At 41.5% G+C, this 22,563-nt stretch overlaps 1 protein-coding gene across 1 annotated transcript; it reads left to right on the top strand.

Annotated features, from left to right (window-relative positions):
- The first annotated feature begins 9,273 nt into the window (after positions 1-9,273).
- On the top strand, positions 9,274-11,378 carry LOC109415977 (uncharacterized). Its single transcript, XM_019689954.3, has 4 exons — positions 9,274-9,511; positions 9,585-9,726; positions 9,794-10,687; positions 10,777-11,378. The coding sequence occupies exons 1-4, from the start codon at positions 9,446-9,448 to the stop codon at positions 11,319-11,321; spliced, it is 1,647 nt and encodes a 548-aa protein (XP_019545499.3). The 5' UTR covers positions 9,274-9,445; the 3' UTR covers positions 11,322-11,378.
- Positions 11,379-22,563: the final 11,185 nt, after the last annotated feature.

Raw genomic sequence — 22,563 nt, 5'->3', positions numbered from 1 at the left:
TAGGTTTGTTCTGTAGTGTTATGTTTAAAAGAATGTTATGTGCTTTTCGATATGATTTTGATACAAAACTGTAGGATTTCGAACTAATTTCATAAAGTGGTATGAGAAAAAAAATGTCTACCTCGATGCGTGAGAAATTTCTTATGAATGATCAAGTGCGATTGTTTAAGATCAAGTATAGACGTTCAAGAAAAAAAAAAATACTATAAGATAAACCACATAATGATGTTTTCATTAATATTGGTGTCGGCCTTGGCGAGATGAAATTGAAAAAAAAAAAACTAGGTACTGACTATGGTGTCGCAAGTATTCATTTCTGATATGTTATGAAATTGAATGTAATGTAATATTTTTACCTATTTCTTACTAATAACATAATTTTAAAATGGAAGAATTTGAGAGAAAACATGTAATATTGTATCCAGTTTTTTAAAATGTCAGGTAAAATGTATTTTTATTTTCGAAATTGAAAGATGACGATTACACCTTCCTCATTGCAATATATTATCATTTGACTACACCATTTGGTACAGAATAGTACAGGAAAACCAATAGAAACATGTGTTTGGCAGTGAAATTCTGCACTGAGGGCGTGATGTCATTGTACAAGTCGCGTGAAGTTCATGACATTTTACCGCAGCGCCATGAAAAATATAAAGTGAAAAAAATATAAAATGGCGCAATATCATTAAAGTATTGATGTATGTACTAAACTTTTGCAAACCAAATTTTCAAGAGTAGAGAAGAAAGCGATTGTAGTGTATGGATGCTTATTATTATGAAAATTTTATAAAACGTGATGTGTCTATTTGCAAAGTCAGAATTGATTTTGGTGTAACCGCTTAGTCGGGATACGTTACACCAAAACCAACCATGAACAGCTCGCGTGCTGTCTGCACAACCGAGAGCCGACATTCGCATCTAGTTTGGTGATGGTTGGTAGTCCACACACACATGCATAGAGGCGTCTCCGGTACAGCGTTGTGCGAATGAAACTGGGTTGATGTATGGTGGACGAATGAATGAGGGAAGAGTTTCGCCGGCAGAGATGAATGTTTGTGTTGGTGTGTATAGGTATGGGAAGAAGCGGGCTCGGAGCTCTTTGAATTTAGGAGTTCAGTTTGTTAACGACTTTTAGGACGAACGAACGTCTTTTAGGTGGGTTAAAGTTTTTGGTCGGATTTTGGCAATTTTTGCTTGATTCGGCTTGTGTAAACCTTGAGTTTACTACACTGTCCATTCGAGCTAATGTCGGAAAATGGTCGTAATGTCAAAAAATACCTAAATATGAAAAAGTATGCATTCGACCTTATGTCAGCAGAAAGTTTTATGAACAGAAGTTGTCAAACTCAAGAAATTTGTTCTTACGACTTTTTGTTGGCATTGATTTTTAAAGATTTTTGCTTAGAATTATTGGAATATCTGTACATAATTCCGTGAATAGAGTGCGAATATATTGAACTTGTATTGTCTATCCGGTTGGAATCAAGACCGACATTCAATCAAAAATTTCCATTTTCTTGGTCCACAAGTGTCGCAACTGTTTCGCATCTAGTGCGCTGTGTTGCTGACAACAACGGGAAGGATGCGCACTACTTTTGACATTATTAAAAAACGTCGCGAGTTGGGTCGCGTCGCGACTTGATTGTGCGAAGTCCGGTTTGGTGGCGGCCCGACAATAGTCAGGTAAGTTATTCGATTAGAACAAATTTCATCCCTTATTTTTTTACTTTGGGGAACGTTAAAAAATTACGTCCAACATTTGTGGGAGGGGGGGGTCTAGAAAAGTGTGACAGTACGTGTATTGGGTATAGGGAAATTGCGTGACAGAGGGGGGAGGGGGGGTCTAGAAATCCCGAAAAACGATGGACGTAATTTTTGAATCTTCCCTTGCGGTTATAGAGAATACGTAGCAAGGTGCATGTTGTTGAGTATTCCTCAGCGGAAAACTGGAATCATTTCAAAAATGATCTCGGAACCCTGTAGCTCGGTGTAGCCCTACAATTAATAATTCTTGGTAAGGATATCCTTTGACCCGAGCTTTGACCTTTAAAAATTCCTTTAAGGCTTTTTACGGCATCATCAGCATCGGCAGCCATATTGGATATGAAGCTCGAAATTTCAAAGTGATAATTCTCGACCACTAAAGCGAATAGTCGTATGAAAAAGTATCATCCTATCTGCTCACTCGTAGTGATTGTGATGATACTTTTTCTGCTGCATGGCTGCAAGATTGACAGTTTTTTATCACTTCAAAATCGCGAGGCAAACAATCATTGAAAAGCAAAAAGTCAATGATTCGTATGAGAGCTTGGTGATGCATCATGACACCTTAAAGTTAAACTGTAATATTTGCTTAGAATTTATTGGCACTTATAATACATTTCAGGTCGGAATAATGTTATCGATCGCGAACTGCATAAGCACTTTCAATGCCCCAATCTCACAAATCGTAGGAAACATGCAGAAAAATAAATTGTAAACACAATTAAATTCTAGTTCAAATCAACCGATTTTTCAGTTTACTATAGCGACAAACTGATTTTTAGTTTAAATTGAACTGTGCCATTGTTTGATAATACAAATATTTTCATTTGTCGATTTTTTTTGACAGTTTGTTAAAACAAACAGAGATATGGTATTTTCAACATGAAATAATGGATTGTTTCAAACGACTGCACTGTTGCCACTAACAAACCCGGGATGTGATTGTGTTGGTGACGGCAGCAGCTGCGGCAGTTCGGAAATCTATTTTTAGAGCGTCGGTAAGCGGATGGGGAGGAGATCGACTAAAAAAAGACAAAAAAGGCGAAACCGATCAACTTTTTGTGGATGCTGTCGTGAGTACCTGCACGTTATCCATCACGGCCAAAGCTGCACTTGAAAGTTGGCGTGATGGATTTGCACACGGGGCTGATCACTCTAATAATATTAAGAACTTTTAAATATATTTATTCAAATCTAATAAATTTTAATGCTATAAAACTTCGAGCACTGAACTGAAATATTATGCTTCAATCACAGCAATCACTGACTCCTTACTTATTTCTTTGATTGTTTGTGTCTGTCATTTTGAAAGTCAGATATTCTAAAAATTATTTCAAGGTAAAATTTGTTCTTGATTCCATTTGATATCCAGGTATATTTTTTATTCTAGGGTGAAAATATTCAAAGTTGTTGAGGTGGGACTCTCCATTAGTACTATATAGGATCTCCAAAGACTAGGATCCCGAAGGACTCCATAGTGCCCCTAAAATGCCACCTTTGAATCATCAAGACACACACTTGGGATCCTTCGCAGTTTAGACCCACACATCCCATATTCTAGAATATCGAGGATTCCTGGACTTGGAATTTAACCTCAAAGTGCTCGAAAATGTGTAAAAATATACAAAAAATATATGAGTACAAAAATAGTTTATTTTCGCCCAATAAGTGGATGGCGTTATGTATGAGGAGTAGTAACTGCATTCCGTCATCAGCCGGAGATACCAACCCCATTTGATTCTGGCGAATTTTTATTTTTCCATTATGTTTTACACGTTATGTTGATACTTTTTCTGTTTGACTTTAGCTCTACACATCAAACGCTAACTTCAAAAACCAGAAAAACGATTTTCTGAATTTTCAGTAATATTTTGCTGGGGTTCAGCACAACTTTGTGCCCTATCAGCAAAATTGCTGGATGTTTCAGAAAATTGTGCTGAATTTCATCAGTATGGCAAAAACTTGCAAAATTTGCTGGTAAGCTGTCAAAAAGGTTTAGAATGTAGGTTTAGCTCAATTACTTTTCCAATATTAAAGTGTTCATCAGCTTTTGAGTCGTTTATTAACTACATATAATTTTGGGGTAATTATAGGGCAGTGCGTGAAATTATCTCCTTCTCTTTCACTCTTACAGAAATTTTGTAAACAACAAGGCCACGAAACGTCAAAATCCCATACAAAATCAAAACAGTGCAGTGCCCTACACTGAAAAAATTCTTCACATTGTTTTCATCTGATTTTCACATGGACTGTTTCCATACGCGTATCCATTGAATTTTATGGGAATATCACATAGATTTTGCGAAGTTATGTGATTTTCCAATAGAAGTTATTTGATTTCCTAATGACTTCCATGTACCGTGTCGATTTCATGTGAAATTTCCAAAGAAATTTTCATAGGAAAATCCAATAACAGTTATATAGCCAAACTAATGGAAATTTTCCATGTGATATGTGATTTATTTTTTCAGTGTATGGAGCTGACCAAACCTTGAACCAAACTTCATGCAGGAGGGAGAGCCACCATCGGTCTACGAGGAAGTTTTCCCACATCTCCTAGCAAGTTGATAAACGATTTTGCTTCACTCAGCCATTATTGTCACATCCGATAGGAAATTAAAGCCGGCATTGTTGTTTTAACATATTTTTGAAAGAATCCTGAAAAGAAAATATTCATTAAATAGCAAGAAATCACTAAAACGTAAAATTCATTTAAACTTTTCCGGTGACAACCAAATAAATAAATAAAGGAAAAAAATGTCTGAGTTTGCTATGATCGAAATTTCAGTTCACTGACATTTTTTATAGCATCTACAAATGACTATAAAATTAAATATATTTAATTACATTAATACTCATATTAAATATTATTATTGAAGTGAGCAGCCCCGTGGATTTGCAACACCTTCTTCGTTGTGGCGATGCTGGGGTAAGCATTTTATACCCCGGACAGACATGTGATACGAGTGTGATTCCTGTACAACGGTACGCAGTGTCAAGAAAATTCTGACAAGACTGACTTCAACTGAGAGAATTTTCAGTATGGCACTCATTTCAAGCGCAATTGTACAGTGATTCTTGTATCACATGTGTGTCATAAGTATTAAAGATGTGTGAGTGCTTTCGGACCATGTTTATGGTTTTTATTTTGTTGAAACAAATGAAATTTTTGACATTATATTGAATGATGGTAATCGCACAGACAAACAGACGTATCACTTGGAACAAATTGCGATAAAAATCATTGTCACGGAAACATAATCGCCCAATGCTATCCAGGCTGTGTTACGCAAACTACTCAGTAGGTAGCAGTAGTGAGCAAACGTCAAACAGGAGCAAAAACGATGCGAGCGCCGTGACCAAGCGATTTGCGAACTACACAATATTTGAACTAACCGTTGAAAAGGGTAACGATGAGAAGTGAGTAAAGTGAGACGTCTGTTTGTCTGTGGTAATCGGTTGTTTTTATCTAGGTGGTGCGAATAGAAACGGTTTTATTTTTCAAGCTAGCTAACACACACCTACACACTCCCGGCACACAGCTTGTAAACACGCACGAGCGTTCAATTTTCTTGCAACCACCTCTCTCAGCGCGGTTGTCAAACACGCCGTCGCGACGCTGTTCGGAAATGGTAAACATGATCAATCCACCATTATTCCGATTTTGTTCTCGGGTTCAAAGTTTATTATTTTCCATTCGCGATGGAAATTTTGATGGATACTTGTAACAAAATTAGCTAAAATAGGCTCAAAACAATGTTTATCCCTCTCCTCGCTTTCCAACGGCTTGACAGCGGCAAATGGAGATATCGCGACAACAGTTTTGATTATATCCGCAGCACCTAGATAACAATACTCTTCAATCAATCACACAGGTTCAACAAGGTTTAACATAACCTCCATCTTCAATGATTGGCTCCCAATGTTTGGCTCCCGATGAGAGAGCATTTTTAATCAGTCCGCGACACTCAGGTTTTTATCGATAAACTCTAAATGAAAACAATTAAATATAACTTTGGAATAAGTAAATTCTCAGTTTGAAAACCAACCATGCGTTTTATTGTTTTAAACAAGCGCCATTTTTCTGCGTGAAGCACAGAAGAGCTGGAACTGCTGTATTATGATTAGCTCTCCACCACCAAATATTGTCCATTGCAAGAAACGAAAAATGTAGCCATATCCGACTAGGGAACGTTCAAAAATTACGTCCATCATTTGGGGGAGGGGGGGTCTACAAAAGTGTGACAGTGCGTGTATTAGGTATAGGGAAAATGCGTGACAGAGGGGGGAGGGGGGTCTAGAATGCCCGAAAAATGATGGACGTAATATTTGAATCTTCCCCTATGCCTCGGACTATTCATAGCAGTTGTCAGTTCAGAGAAGTATTTAGCAATAAAGGTTTTGTGTTCATAACCACACATGGCGAAGGCCCACAAGGAACCCGTCAACGCTGTCCAGGTCTTCGGACGCAAGATTATCGCGACCACCGTTGGGAACTGCAAGCGAGGAAAAGGTCTGCTGCGAGTGAACGACTGCTAGCTGGACCAGATCGAGCCCAAGGTTCTGCAGTATAAGCTCCAGGAGCCGCTTCTGCTGCTCGGTAAGGAAAAGTTCGCCAGCGTCGACATCCGGGTCTGCGTCTTTGGTTGTGGTTATTGTCGACCACGGACCCGACGGAAAAGGGAATTCCGGAACCTTTGATGGCCAGCTCGACAAACAATCTTCAAACTTTCTTTCAAAAAATCTGCTTCTAATTTTATTTTTCTATTTCTTCCATCTATCTCCTTTGAAATCTGTCACAAAACTAAAATGTGTTTTCCCTGTTAAATCTACGCCTACTAATTTTTCAACTATTCAAATAATTTCCATTCCTGCTTATCTCATTCTCTACAGTTATGTCGCCTAAATCTACGCCATCCGCCAGGCCATCTCCAAGCCACTGGTTTCCTTCTACCAGAAATATGTGGATTAAGTCTTCCGCAAGAAATTGTAGGACAATCTGGTCCAGTTCAACTGTTCTGCTGGTTGCCGAGTTCGAAGGTCCAGGTGCCCGTGATCATTAGAAATCGTACCAAGTCTATGATCGTACCGTTAAGCTCTGGTGCTGTTACGGTTCTTGTATAACGGCTCTGCTGGTACATAGTAGTCTGATAAAGTAGTCTTCGATTTTACTTATACATATTCAAGGAAGATTGATTTGGGAATATGTGAATAAAAGAAAGGATGAGAAGATACACACTTTGATGTAAATAGAATTAATATACAAACTAACTAAATATCAATATGTCTGTTTTATTTAATCAATGTGTTCGTTAAACCAAATAATACTAGCATGTGAATTTACCGATATACATCACATTATCATGCCTTCCAGCTAACTGTCCGATGCATCAGACCCTTGATCAGGTCTGGCTGGTCAGCTGTCATACACCAGACGGGACATACTTCTCGCAAACTTACTGGGTCATCCTAAGGGTTTTGGAACAGCCGAGTACTTTTCCGTTAGGCGAAACCACCGATTGTGTCGATGTCCTGATCGATGTGCTTGTTATTTTGGAGTGCTGTGTCGGCTGCGTCCAATGTTAACAGCTGGACATTTCATAACGAAAAGGATGGTAGTGGATGATCCGACGATGCTGGATGGTGCTGTGCTACGACTGAGATCGCGGCCGATGAAGATGAGGGTTTCCGCTGAAGAGAGCTTCCGCGAGGCTATTATCCGGCCACATCCCAATAGCAGCTCCATCCGGCAGCTCCCAGATCGTTCATAAGTTTTCCTTGGTGACGGTGGAAAATGGTCGACACAAATCTACAAAATACAAAAGAGATAGACATAGTTTAAGAAGGCTTTTCAAGTTTGAATTATAAGTTTGCTACTTACCTTTAAAAACAACAAGCAAGTATAATTCTTTGTGCGCCACGAAATTTTCAGCGAAAAAATGCGACTTCTATCGGCGCCATGCTGTTCCACGTTTGTTAGGTTCGTCTTTGGGATTTAAGTTGACGAGGTTGCTTTTTATGTTGCTTCACTCTGAATTTATTATAGAAAGAATGACATTTAATGCGAGGTATGCACTTCAAACGGAATCGCTCAAGAAATTTCCGTTCAGTGCATTATTTTTCCGTGACCGGAATGATCAAGAAATTTAACACAGCAAGCCCCATTTGATTTGACGTCTCGTTTCAGCCAGGGATTGGCGGCATGCACCGTGCGGTGCGAAAAAAGCGTGTGCTTCACACAATCGCAAGTGCTCGTCTCCCGTTTTGCCGAGAGACAAGAGACGTATGAGTGAGAGCTTTCGTAATTGAGCGAGAGACAATCGCAGCACTAGCTCTACGGCGCAGGGAGTAATGCACGGTGCTTGGGACTGCGCTTGTCTCCAAACAGAAAAAAATCAATTAATAAATTAATTGAAGAGTTTGTGTTTTCGGCAAAGTTGTTAAGCTTGTCAAGGGTTGACAAGTGATGGGTCGTTTGATTCGAAATTTTTCCAATCGTGCGTAGTATCAAGCCAAGTGCCAAGCACGGAGACAAGCTCCGAGAGAGTGCATACGACAGAGCGTGAGAGACAGGAGAGCTCCAGCGCGCGGCAAAGTAAGCGAGCAACACACAACCGATTGCGCGTACTCGTCTCCTTCTAGTTTGTTGTGCTGTCTCGTAGCAGAGTGTGCGGCACGCAAAGAGTTTTGAGTCGCACCCTATCCCTGGTTTCAGCTCCGTACTAGCATCCGGAATAAAGCGACGCTTTCTCATTTCTTGAGCGATTCCTTGCCTGAATTTTCCACGCATCGAGATAGGCCAAGAAATTTCTTGCGATCAGCGTACTACCCATAACAAAGTAACTTTTAAGGCCGGACGGGACGGTGGTTGAATCGTCCGCCATTGCTCTGTTGTTAGTAAGATGCAAATCTCAACTTCTACTGCATATTTTTGGCTAGAAATTTGATCGTTCATTTGCTCACTTGCGGTGCACAATCGACTAAAGTTTCAGCTACGTCAGTGCAGTGGAAATTGATATTTGCATCTTCAAAATCGTGAGGCAAATTGTTAGAAAGAGAAGGAAGATAGGAAAAATTACACGTCATCCCGTGCGGCCTTAATATTTATTAGTTGCACGTGTCAGACACGAATGCCACTTAAGTGGTAAAGCTCGTGGTAAAGTGTCTTAAATATTATGCTTTTGGTCGAAATACGAAGTGACCGAACGTGCGAAAATTGATTTTTAACCAACTTAGAAATGTCGCAACTCAATTTGGATTAGTGCATATTGTTGCTCTTAATTAGCTTAATGATGCGCAACAGAAAAAATAGATTCAAATTTACTTCGCAGCTGCAACTTCGCATGTGCTTCTAGCGACGACTTCGATTTGGTGGTGCGACGATAATATATAGTATAATAATAATAATAATCAGGAAGTGTCGCCCCCCTCATGTGCGTACTCTCACCGTCTTGTTGACCTAACGGACCAAACCCATCGCTCAAGTTTTTTTGACAACCGCAAACCAAAACAAAAACTCTCGCACGCGGTTTGTTCGTGTCGTCGTCGTCCGTGCGCAGTGTCTTCGGTGGATCGCGTTTTCTACGCAGCGATTTTCAATTTGTTCAGCTAAATTCCAACAATTTAGCTCGGGAAACCGTTATTGATTGCACCCCGGAAGTCTACTTGATCCAGCAATATGGGAAAGCTCAACGTTACCGTTCTGCGGTACCTCAACAAGGAGGATTTCCGCATCCTCACCGCCGTAAGTAGACGGGGCCTAACGGGAAAGTTGTGAAGGATGAAACTTATATGGATCATTTCCGCGTCGATTACAGATCGAAATGGGCATGAAGAACCACGAACTGGTCCCGGGAGCATTGGTGGCTGCGATTGCCAGTCTGAAAGCCGGAGGTGTCCACAAATTGCTGCGAGAACTGTGCAAGCACAAACTGCTCTCGTACGAGCGCGGAAAGAGATGTGAGTCGATAGTCTAATAGGGTGATGAGTTTTAAACTGAGCTTGGATGCGATTTTTTCTTTTTCAGTCGATGGCTACCGGCTGACAAACACCGGATACGACTACCTGGCGCTGAAGTCTCTCACGCTGAGAGGATCGGTGTCCGGCTTTGGAAACCAGATCGGCGTCGGAAAGGAGTCCAACATTTACACGGTGGTGAATGAGGAGGGAACGCCGCTCTGTTTGAAGCTGCACCGGCTGGGACGGGTCTGTTTCCGGAATGTGAAGGAGAAGCGCGATTATCACGGTAGGCGACACAAGATGAGCTGGCTGTACCTGTCGCGGATTTCGGCGACGAGGGAATTTGCCTACATGAAGGCACTGTACGAGCGGGGATTCCCGGTGCCGGAACCGATCGATTTCAACCGACACTGCGTGATCATGGAACTGGTCGATGGCTATCCTCTGACGAACATTTGCGAGGTGGGCAACGTGGAAGCGCTGTACGACGATCTGATGAATCTGATCGTTCGGTTGGGAAACTGCGGAGTGATTCACGGCGATTTCAACGAGTTCAACATCATGATCAAGGATGATCAGACGCCGGTGCTGATCGATTTCCCCCAGATGGTGTCCACCTCGCACCCGAACGCCGAGATGTACTTCGATCGGGACGTGCAGGGAGTGCGGGATCTATTCCGGAAGAAGTTCGGCTACGAGAGCGAAGACTATCCAAAGTTTGCCGATTTGGAGCGAGAGGATGAGTTGGACAAGGAAGTGCTATGTTCCGGATATGGATTCACCCAGGAAATGGAGGATGACATACTGAAGGAGTACCACCAGGAGGAAGGGGCAGAGGATGATGAAGAGGACAGCGACGATGACTACCAGGACAGCGTGACCGGGGATTTGGATGAGAAGGAAATTGAGGAGTGCCGTAGGAAGCTGGAGGAGGAAATTAAGTTCTCGGAGGAGAAAGCAGGTGGGTGTTTTGAGAATGGATTCAAAGAAGATTATTCTCACAATTCTCTGATTATCCTCATGCTAACATACGTATTATTTTGTTTTCAGCCCCGCCATCCAAACAGGAGGACAAAAACTCCAGCATTCTAAAATATATAGCGTCCATGTCGGCCGAAGAAATGGAAAAGCCATTCAACGAGGAAGAAGAAGAAATGTTCAAGGATGCCTTGCCCGATGCAGCCGCATCGACATCGGATTCATTCCCAGAATCAAATATTCCCCAGCAAGACCACATCCTCCCAGAACCCGTAGCCAAAAACGACGACGACGATGGAGCATCCATCAGCTCGAACGAGCTGATCACCAACGAGCAGGACGACCAGCTAGCCGAGCTGGATCCCAACTCCCGAGAGTTCCGGATGATTATGGTGCGCAAGCTGTTGGACGATGCCCGAAGTGCCCGTTCCTACTCGACCACCGCTAGTACGATTGCGCCCTCGGTGGTGACGGATCGAGTCAAGGGCGGCATCCGTCAGCAGGAGAAAAAGGACCAGAAGAAGCGAGCCGTCCCCAAGGGAGAGGCCAGCGCTGTCCGGCGGATGCGGAAGGATAACAACAGTATCGTCAAGGAGTACCGAGGGTGGGATTTCTGATAAGGTAAGTGAACTATTAGGGCTAGATTGTTGTACACTAATATATTATTAATCGTAGTTGGCGTGTTGTGAGGTGCGACATGGTTGTAGAAGGGAAAGAAATCCTCGCGACCTTAGAGAGCAACCGGAAGAATCAGCGTCTTATATAGGTAGAGCGAATACGGTTAGCGTTTGCAAGTTATGGAACCTAAGCTGGCTACGCAATCCGTAAAAGGCCCTATTCGCAGCAGCAATACGCCCTTTTATTTCACGGGGAACGTTATTCAGGGTGTCTACTACCTGGAAAACCTGGAATCCTCAGGGATTTTTTTTAACAGGGAAAAACCTGGAATACTCAGGGAATATCTTGAGTACTCAGGGAAATTTTACTCCGATAAAAAAAAACATTGGGTCGTATGAATAAAAACCTGGTAGTAAAAATTTATATAGAAATTTCGCTATAGGGATTTTTCCAGAAATTCTATCAGGGCTTCTTTCTGAAACTTCTTTAGAAATAGCTCCTGGAATGTCTACCAGGATTTCTTATGAAATTCCTTCTGCATGTTTGACGCTATTTTTTCTTGGTATTTCTTTTTCATTTTTTTCCAGAAAGGTATAGGTACTTCCGGATTCCTTCCAGGGTTCCTGAATTCCAACCGATTTCTCCTGGAGTTTTTCACGGGGATACTATTTCTTCCCGGAGTTCCTCCAGTGTTTTGTTCAAAGAAATCTTCCTAGGATTTTTACCAAAATTTATCCCGAATAGTCTATAAGAATTTCTGTCGGGATAAATCGTAGAATTTCTTTCGGCATTCCTCATGGAAATTTTACACGATTCCTTCCGGTGTTCCTCTTGGGACTTTCCCAGAATTTCTTTCGGAGTTGCTAAAGGAGTTATCCCTGGGGTTTCTACTAAAGTTCCTCCAAGGCAGGGTTTCTGAAGGAGTTTTCACGAATTTACTGCAAGAGTTCCTCAAAAGATTTCCTTCATTTTTTTTACTGTAATACCTTCAAATAATTGCTTTGGGCTTTCTTCAAGATGTTTTTTTCTGGTCTCCTACAGGAATTTTTTAAAAGTTTTAGCGAGGTTTATTTTGAATTATTACCTGAGATTTCTCTCGAAGTATCTCCTGGAACTTCTTTCCGAAGATTCCTTCCGATGTTGGTCATGAGGTCATGAGATGTCTCTCAGAGTTTTTTTCTTAATTTACCCTGGACTTTCTCCTGAGATTTTTTTTCCGAGTGCCTTCTGGGATTTCCACACGAATTATTGCTGATATTTCTCATTGAATTCTTCTCTTGCATTCTTACAGAGCCGTAGTTGTACCGGATTTCTTGCAGTGATCCACCTGAGATTTTTTTATAGATATTCTCTGCATTATTCCCAAAATTCTTCTCGGAATCTTTACTAGAAATTATCCCAAGATGCTGAATTTCTCCCAAACTTATTGCAGGGATTCTTCTACGGGTTTTCCTCGGAATGTCTCCTGCGATAACTTATGAAATTCTTGGAGAAATATTCGAGGGAATTCAAATAAAATTTTGCGAGAAACTCCACAAAGTGTTATTGAAGAAATCTCGACAGGAACTTCAGGAAAAACCTGACAAAAAATTAGTCATCTCGAAAAAAGTTCTAGGTAATAGTAATCCCGAGAAGAAATATTAAAGACATCCAAGGAGGAATTCTGAAAACCTCATGGAATCCTGAAAGCAGCTACGGACGAAGTTCCGCGAGAAAACATGAGAAATATCGGAAAACTATCGGTAAAAATCCCGACATAAACTATTGGATAGCTATCCCGGGAAACCACTAAAAAGACACGGACACTGGCTTCAGCCGGCGGCTGTACCGATTGAACGAAACTTAACACGGATAAAAAGCTATTCTCGTGAAAAATTTCATCGCTCGGAGCGTGAATCGAATCCTCATCCATCTGGATTCTAACCGCATGGCTACGAGGCTCAACCAATGAAATTCTTAAAGAAACTTTGATTAGTTTTGGATGGATCTTCAGGAGGAATCCAACGAGAATCTCTGGAAGTATATCGGAAAACCTTTGCAAGAAATATCGGGACGTACTCAAACAGATATCTCGTGAAAGAATCCTGCGGAAAGCCAGGAAGAAATTTTGGAAGAAACTCCAGAAATTACGCTCAGAAATCTTGGAAGAATTTTTGAAGAGCTGGGGAACTTACGTATTTTCGGCAGTTTTGTTCTCTTCGTCATGGGGGGTTTTTTGAAACCTGCTGATCTCAGAGTTGGCATCAAATCCTTCCCAACCAAGCTGAATATGATCAAGTTTCAGGCAATTTGGCCGACATAAATCCCTCATGACGAAGAGAACAAACCTGCCGATGATACCGTATGTCACCCTTTATAATTTTTTAGAAAATTAGGGTTATTTTTTTAATTATAAACTTTCAAAAGTTCATCTGGAAAAACTTGGAAAACTCAGGGAATTTTATTTTGAATTATGAGTAGACCACGGGGGTGCTACGGTGATCTGATTTTGTTGCCGCTTATCATGCGCAACCAGAGCTTACTAATACCAACATTCACTCAATACAGCAGCGGGAGAAAATAAGAAAAAAAGCACTTTGGCGAACAAAGTTTGCGAAATGAGGCGTTGTGTGTCTTTTCACAAACAATTCCCACTCTCTGTAGGAACTTTACTTAAACATCGACACTCTGAAACTGAAAATTATCAAATTATGCCGCTTTTTCATGATCAACACTTTTATGAGATCTAATGTGATGTAAGCGTTTTGCACCGATATCCCTCATAAAAAGGTAAACATTCAAATTTCACGACTGTGTTGGTGAATATTTTGGCTGGAGCATAAATTTATGCTCCACGTAAGGAAGCACAATCCAACCTGTCAAACTCCATAGTGAAAAAATAGGTTGCCGTCCCCTTGGAGTAGACACCCTGTTATTGTCATATGTCACAACTCACAACCAAACTAACATTTTCAGCGCTATAAGCTTCAGTCATTTGCTTTCTGTTGTGTAACCATCGAGTAAAAGCAGTCAACGCTGAATAAAAGGAGAGCTAGTCAAATATATATCATAAGCTAATACACGACTGCAAAACAAGCACCATACAGCTACCAAACTCGGTTTTCAGAAATCCATTGCTTGTCACTGGAGCTGCCTTTATTCCACCCTATTCCAACTCCGGGAGATTTTCCGGAAGATGTGAAAACTTGAGCACATCGAATAGGAGTCCCCACTAACAAAACAGCTGCTACTATACAGTACAATTCATTATACTGACAAATCCCCAAACCAGCAGCGCTTTAAAGGCCGTTATGCGATGGCTAGAAGCTGTAATAAAGAAACTGTTGGTTTACCAACACGGCTTGTCGGATATAAACATTATTGTCAAAACAAACTTTAAGCGGGATATATAGCTACTACACAAATTCTTTACAGCTATCCATGTATGTGCTGTGAAATTATTTGGGTTGCTTTTATTGCACTTTAATTGAATGCCGGAAGATTTGCCGGAAGATGTGCATATCGAGTAAGAGTCCCAGCCACTAAAAACGGCTGCTTTTATACAGTACGTTTTGTAATGTTGCCAAAACAGCAGCGCTTCGTAGCCGTTTAAAGAACACTCTTTCAGCTAGAAGCTGTGAAGAAGAATCTGTTGGCGCAACCACACAGCTTATTCAATGTAAACCAAGGGGACGGCATCCTATTTTTTCACTATGGAGTTTGACAGGTTGGATTGTGCCTCCTTACGTGGAGCATAAATTTATGCTCCAGACAAAATATTCACCAACACAGTCGTGAAATTTGAATGTTTACCTTTTTACGAGGGATATTGGTGCAAAACGCTTGTATCACATTTGATCTCATAAATGTGTTGATCATGAAAAAGCGGCATATTTGATAATTTTCAATTTGAGAGTGTCATTGTTTAGGTAAAGTTCCTACGGAGAGTGGGAATTGTTTGTGAAAAGACACACAATACCTCTTTTCACAAACATTGTTCGCCAAAGTGCGCTTTGCCTTATTTTCTCCCGCTGCTGTATAAAGTGAATGTTGGTATTTGTGAGCTCTGGTTGCAAATGATAAGCGGCAACAAAATCAGATCACCATAGCATCCCCGTGATGTAAACATTATTGCGTTTGACGTTTCACAAGCTTTTACAGCAAGATGAAGTTGGGTAAGGTTTCTTGTGGCACAATTATGAAGCCTTGTCTGGAGTAAAACAAAACGGGCTATTTTCTATGTTATTTATATATAGCAGTGTGGCAGCGAGGACACCATCGGGACCAGTGGATACGGAGATCGGGAGTTCGATTCCAAGTAGCGGCAAGCAGAGATGGCATAGATACACTGATAAACAGCTCTGCGTACACATCTTCAATAAAATGTGCGCCGCTCTGTTTTGCTACGAATGTGGACCGGCAACAAACACACATCGCTCAGCCGTAAAACTTTGCGTGAGAGTGCGAATGTGTAAGTTGCCACACCAGCTGCGTGAGACGACGCAGAGCTCAAACTTATTCTGCGTGAGCTTCGCTCATTTCTAGGAATGTGCTACACATCTGCGCTGTCTGCGCTGCAAGTTGTAGGCTCTCGGCAGTACAGAGTAGCGCTGCGCTGCGATGTGAGCTGTGTGTTGGACTGTACTTTCTCTTGCTTTCCTGCGCTCACCGTCGTGCGCGATGCGACAACGATGCCGAGCGCGTGCAGTCCGACCAAGCAGAAGATAATTCTTTACACGCACTCTTTCTCATCATGCAGGTCGTGTGTAATGTGTATTTTTTATCTTCTCACTTAGCGCTCTGAGGAGCATGCCATCTCTGGCGGCAAGTACTTTAATTATTCAATTTTAAAAGTGATAATTCCAGTTCCACATGTATTGCGTCACGGTATCCATAACCTAATTATATTTAATCGTTTAATTTGGGGATACCGTAAAACTGTTATTTAACAACTGTGAAAAGGCTGAAAAAGCGCCTTCTCAAGATGTTATTCAGTTAGTGGTTACATAGGAGCCGAGAAAAGAGCTATGACTAGGTGGCATAGAAGCTGATCGCACAGCATGTACAAGCTGATTAAGTTCGCCAGATTCATTGGTATAGGGCTTGCATAGAAGGTTCCGTCCATGTGTACAACACAGTAACTCAGCATCAAGCCGTATTAAGGACGCTTTGTTGACGTTTACATTCACAATAAATGTTAGTTGGGAAGTGTTCGAAGATAAAAAAAAATCCTCAACTTTAAACACATCCCCATCAATCACTACATCAGTATTAACACTACTAGGTCTGCCTCTGTCTCTATCCGCAATCATGTACGTTGTCTTGGTAGAGTTGATCGTCAAGCCTAATCTCGCTGCCTCCCTCTTCAGAGGAGCATAAGCTCCCTCCACTGTCTTACGAAGTGATCGATATCGTCAGCATAGCCGTGCGACCGTGTGATGATGTACGCCAAAACTTCGAGTGCAATGTTGAACAGTACCGTGCCATGCCCTAATACCGTGACCTTAAGGATGCTCTTCACTTTAAAGAGCCCTGTAAAAATAAATTATCCGTGTTTCTTGATTTTTCAAACGCTATATTATTGCTTATTGTGTGTATTATGCATAATAAATATAATTAATGGAATTCCAAATGTTTAAGCCATGGTTAAAATCAAAATGGTAAAACATAGCATTGTGCCTAATACCGTGTATGTGACCCGCATACATTGGTGGTCCTTTGAATCATCACTATATCAGTCATACTAAGTTTATAATCAAAAGAACCTGCGCGTTAAACGTTGCCTAGAGGTTTGTACAATTGCTTCATAAAGTAAAAAGTATCAATAATATTTTCAGTTTGCAAGTTTTAGCCGAAACACGGTATTTGGAACACAAAAGGAATCATGCCCTAATACCGTGTATTGGTACTTTGCACTCACATTTTGTAAATATTTTTAATTGCTTGTTTTTGTGAATATGTGGCAAATTTATTACGCCTAACTTAAGAAGATTTAATATGCTAATGATTGAACTAGTTACTCAGTTTAAAAAATAATACACTTAGTAAAATATTTAAGCTTTTTGTCAAATACACGGTATTAGGAGGCACACGGTATTAGGGCATGGCACGGTACATTTGAAATAGCATCACCTTGCGTCAATCCATCCGAGGTCACAGCCGAGGTAGACATTTCGTCTGCGATTCGAATAAGTACTTCATTTACATCCATCCAGTGTTGCGTGTGTCAGCCTAAGTAATTTGGCCGGAAAACCATTTTCTGACATTATCTGCCAAAGCTCATCTCTTTTCACGGAATCCTACGCTGCTTTGGAATCAATAGACAGTTGGTGAGTCTGCAAGTTAGCAAGGTTAAGCATTTTATGCGTTATTAATCGGTCCTCACAAAAACCAGCTTATCATTCGTTAACGAACGGCTCCTCAAGAGGTTTCAAATTTGTTGAAGAGGACACGCGACAGTATCTTGTACGCCGATTTTAAAGGCTCGCTCTGGCCTGTGCCTTTTTCTTTTAGGATTAGGATTAGGAAGCCTGCCACGTTTAAATGAGCTGGGCAGCTTCACAAAAATTGCTTTGTGAAATTTACAATCAAGCATTCCGAGAACAACAAAAGAGAATATATTTTTTAAACAGCAACCTCAACTTAAACATTTCAGCTGAACCTGAACAAATGTTTGTACGAGACTTTGTAATTTTGTCAAATAATAAGACGGGCTTGGTGGCTACCACTTCTGATTCGTATACAGAAGGTCCTGGGCCAATCCCTGGCTCGTCCCTTTCCTCCTACTTTGTATCTTTCTATCTACTTTCTCTTTTTCTTTTCTTCACATATGCAACTCATGTCTATTCATAAGTTTATAGCCATCGCTGGAATAGAAACGGGTTGAAAAATCCGTTCCCTTTCCTTCCAACGTTCACAGCAACCTAGCAGATAACGCCTACAAGCTACCTGATATCAGGAATCAGTAGGTCGGCTCCAGAGGCACGTTCTCCTCCATTTGGGAAATTTGTGCTATCGCCATGAACACGAGCCTACTCATCATTTACCTGACGGAAAAGGGAAGGTAAAAGGATAGAACAGGGGAAATGACAGGTAAGGGAATAGGATCGTCATACACACATAAGCGTACCACATTGTGGGGCACTGTGATAATGCATAAACCGTAAAGAGAGCCTCTAGCTCTTTACCACAGCGGGTCAAGAACAACAGAACGTCCTAAAGATTCAGGTTTCTGAAGTCAGTTTCACTTAATAGGTAAGTGTTTTCCGAGTACTCGGAAACGCAGTTGCGCATAAACTGGACAGTTACATATTAAATGATACGAAGTTCCATAATCGGATTCACAGCTATCACAGGCAAATTAATCAGCTTGCTGAATATTCGCCATGTGATAGCTGAGTCGGCAGTGGCCAGTCAATGCTTTGACCAGCATGCTGTAATTCTGCTTTGACAGATTTGTTAGATACTTTGCCACCCTTGGAGATGGCTTAGTGCAATACAATTTGGTTTGACGACATGACTCCAAAATATTCCAGTATTGTATGTGTTGAGTGGCAGCCCAGGTGTGAATCTGAAGCTTCACCCATCACTTTGATATCGGAATAGCTGGCTCAGGGCCAATAAAGTCATGTGATGCTCCAGTGCGAGCTAACTCATCAGCCAATTCATTTCCAGCGATGGAAGAATGGCCAGGTACCCATACAAGGTGAACAGCGTTTGCTGAATTCAGCTCCTCGATTTGAGTTCGACAAGCGATAACTATCTTCGACCTGGAGTTGGCCGAAGCAAGTGCTTTAATAGCAGCCTGGCTATCTGAACAGAAGTATATTACTTTGCCCATTACGTGCTGCTGAAGTGCTGATTGAACTCCGCACAAGAGCAAAGAATTCGGCCTGAAAAACTGTGCAGTGTCTACCAAGTGAGTAAGACTGGTACAGCCTTAGCTCACGAGAATAAACACCAGCACCTGTTCGACCTTCGAGAAGGGAGCCATCAGTGTAACATACGATGCCGTGGCCGTCTGAAATACTTCTCTCCAGATAACCAGATGTCCACTCTTCCCGGGAAGGGAATTTCGTGGAAAATGTCCTATATGGAAAATTACAAGCAATTGTAAGATCACTTGGAGCAAAGACAACTTTATCCCAATTCACCAAAAGTGGAAACAACGAGGTGTGTGTTGATGTGCGGTTCACAGGAGTTTCATCTAGTAAACCGAGTAACCATAGACGGTAAGTGGAAGAAAGTGCTTCTTGCTTGGGATGAATAATGTGTAGTGGAGCAACGTCAAAGAGAACTTCGAGCGCTGCCGTGGGAGTTGAAGAGAACGCTCCAGACATCGCCATTAAGCACATCCTTTGGAGATGGCCTAATTTTGTCACCACAAAAGACTTCCATAGGCCAATATTGGACGAACAATAGTTGTGTAAATCCATTTGATATACTTGGGTTTTAGACCCCAAGTTGTACCAAAGGTTCGCTGGCATTGCCCGAAGGCCATACAAGCTTTCTTGATTCTGAACTCAACATGAGGTGTCCAGGAAAGCTTGAAATCAAGAATGACTCCAACGTACTTTACCTGTTCAGTCACATTGATTTCAGAATCAAAGAGACGTAAAATTCGAACACCATTACGGTTTCGCTTTTCCGTGAAAAGAACAATAGATGTTTTACTCGGATTTACCGAAAGGCCATATTGGCGACACCAACCCTCAACTACCTGAAGAGCGTTTTGCATCAGGTCGAAAAGGGTGCTGATGCACATACCGACTAACAATGTTAGGTAGTCGTCGGCAAAACCATAAATAGGAAAACCGCTATTATTGAGTTGCCTCAACAGCGTATCTTCTACGAGATTCCACAAAAGCGGTGTTAAGACTCCCCCTTGGGGGCATCCACAAACGCTCAATTTCCTAATCGCTGCTTGACGCAATGTCGCGAAGAGATATCGGTTTTTGAGCATTTGATGAATGCAATTGGAAATCATTGGAGATATACCATGACCCCGCGCGGCTTTCAATATGGCATCGAAATGCACGTTGTCAAAGGCACCCTCGATATCTAAGAAAACACCCAGACAAGATTGCTTTTGAGCGAATGCCTTCTCGATATCGTAAACAACCTTGTGTAAAAGAGTCACAGTGGACTTACCAGATTGGTAGGCATGTTGGTTCACATGAAGAGGCACATTGGCCAGATGAACATCACGGATGTGATGATCGACTATGCGTCCTAAGCATTTCAGAAGAAAAGTGGTCAAACTGATAGGTCTGAAACTCTTTGCTTCTTCATACGACGCACGACCCCTTTCGGAATAAACTTGACAGTAATATCCCGCCGGATTTGGAAATATACCCTGTAGCAAAACTGCAAACAAGTATTTTTTTTTTCAAAACATATTTGAAATGATCAAATCCCTTCTGAAGCAAAATAGGATAAATCCCATCTGCCCCAGGAGATTTGAAAGGAGCAAAGCTATTAAGAGCCCACTCAATCGATTCTATAGTTACAATACTCCGAGCCGAAGCTAAAGAATCATAACTACAAGAAAAGACATCAGGATCATCCGAAGATGTAATATCCACACATCCAGGGAAGTGTGTGCTGAATAAGCATTCCAGAACTTCCTCATCAGAGGAAGTCAGATCGCCATTTGGCAAACGAAGTTCGTTCACTCGGAAATCCTCAGATTTCGCAATGATTTTATTTAACCGACTGACTTCACTCAAACTGGAAACATTTGTACAAAGGTTTTTCCAGCCGGATCGTTCAGCAGACCGGAGAGCTTTCCTGTAGGTCTTGCGAGCCGACCTGAAAACCTCCGCACCAACCGAACGTCGTCTGTTCCAACTCTTTCTACATTGTTTCCTGAGCTTCGCCAGATCAGAGTTCCACCAAGGGGTTCCTCTAGTGATCTCCACAGACCGTAGAGGGCATGCTTCTTCAAAAGCTTCCATGATGAAGATCGTTGTAGTATCAACGGCATCATCTAAATCACTTGGAGTGTCAATGGATGGTGAGTATCCATGAAATTTGGCCGCAACCAAATCAATGAAAATATCCCAGTTTGTTGACCGGGGATTCCTGAAACGCAATGTTTGCGAAGTAACATTTAAATGTTCAAAAAAGATGTAGCGATGGTCAGATAAAGATTCTTCATCTGACACATGCCAATTGGTCTGCTCGTGACTAATTCTACTAGAGCAAAGCGTTATGTCTAACACTTCCTCTCTAGCAGATACCATGATACCATGGGCGGTTGCCTATGTTAAGTAATGCAAGATCTGTACTACCTAAGGACAAACGTCATGAAATCCTGCTTGAACAGTGCAGCAGAACTTCAAAACCACAAATTTCAAGAAGAGAGCTTCAAACAACAGTGCATTTTATTATTCTGTTCTTGCTCACTTGTAATAAGCTTAAAATAAGAAGATCAGGTGTGCTGGTGTTGTTTACGAAAAGATTTGTGCGTTCGAAATCGTGAGTAGGTGTCAAAGTCGGCCATTGTGGCGGCCGTTTTAGGATTCTAAAAAGTCTGTCCTTAAGCACTCCATCAAACTGGAGCCTCTCAAGTTAATGTCTGAGCTGCCCCAGATGATATGGTGAGCATTAGCATCACTGCCAACAATTAGCGGAAGGCCTTTTGAAGTACAGTATGCGCAATGACTTGTTTGAAAGCATCCGTGGGGGATGGTTCATCATGCGGTAAATAAACCGAACAATAGACGTATTTCCTGTTGAGGTTTCCAACAGATACATCAATTGTGATAGCACATACATCTCTGGTGGTTAGTTCAGAGATGAGTGTAGCAACTATTGCGTTGTTGACAAGCACACAGGCTCGAGGCATGACACGCGAGTTTGCCATTTCAAGGAAGGAAATCAACACGACCAAAATGAAATCAATCTAGAGTGCGGTGCTATTTTAAGCCAACAGTTGGCTCGCGTTTAGTTCAAATGCAAAACTGGGTGCTTCTATTGGACCCCGAAGAAGTAAGAAAAGGACAAAGACAGGTTAGAGTAGCGATTAATAATGTGGAAAAGTGTAGGGAGAGGAAAAGGCCGGGAAACTCCGGGGATAAATAATGTTATACTTAACGTGGCGTGACGCGAGTTTTTTATATACGACAGTGCGAATATTCACTACCCGCGAAGAACTTGTCAGGAAACATGCCGACCCTTAGGTGTTATTTCAGGGAGTTTCAGGAAGGCTCTCCTCTGAACTAGTTGGCAGATACAAGTGAAAGAATGAGTTTCCTTTAA

The sequence above is a fragment of the Aedes albopictus genome, chromosome 3, assembly GCF_035046485.1.
Source record: "Aedes albopictus strain Foshan chromosome 3, AalbF5, whole genome shotgun sequence".
NCBI lineage: Eukaryota > Metazoa > Arthropoda > Insecta > Diptera > Culicidae > Aedes > Aedes albopictus.
The sequence above is the reverse complement of the archived record's forward strand: the minus strand, read 5'-3'. Positions and strand labels throughout refer to the sequence as shown.

Bases quoted from the DNA above. Each gene is read 5' to 3' on its own strand.
- LOC109415977 (XM_019689954.3), top strand. From the start codon at position 9,446: ATGGGAAAGCTCAACGTTACCGTTCTGCGGTACCTCAACAAGGAGGAT. The intron at 9,512-9,584 runs GTAAGTAGACGG...CGTCGATTACAG, and splicing joins ATTTCCGCATCCTCACCGCC to ATCGAAATGGGCATGAAGAA. The intron at 9,727-9,793 runs GTGAGTCGATAG...TTTCTTTTTCAG, and splicing joins GTACGAGCGCGGAAAGAGAT to TCGATGGCTACCGGCTGACA.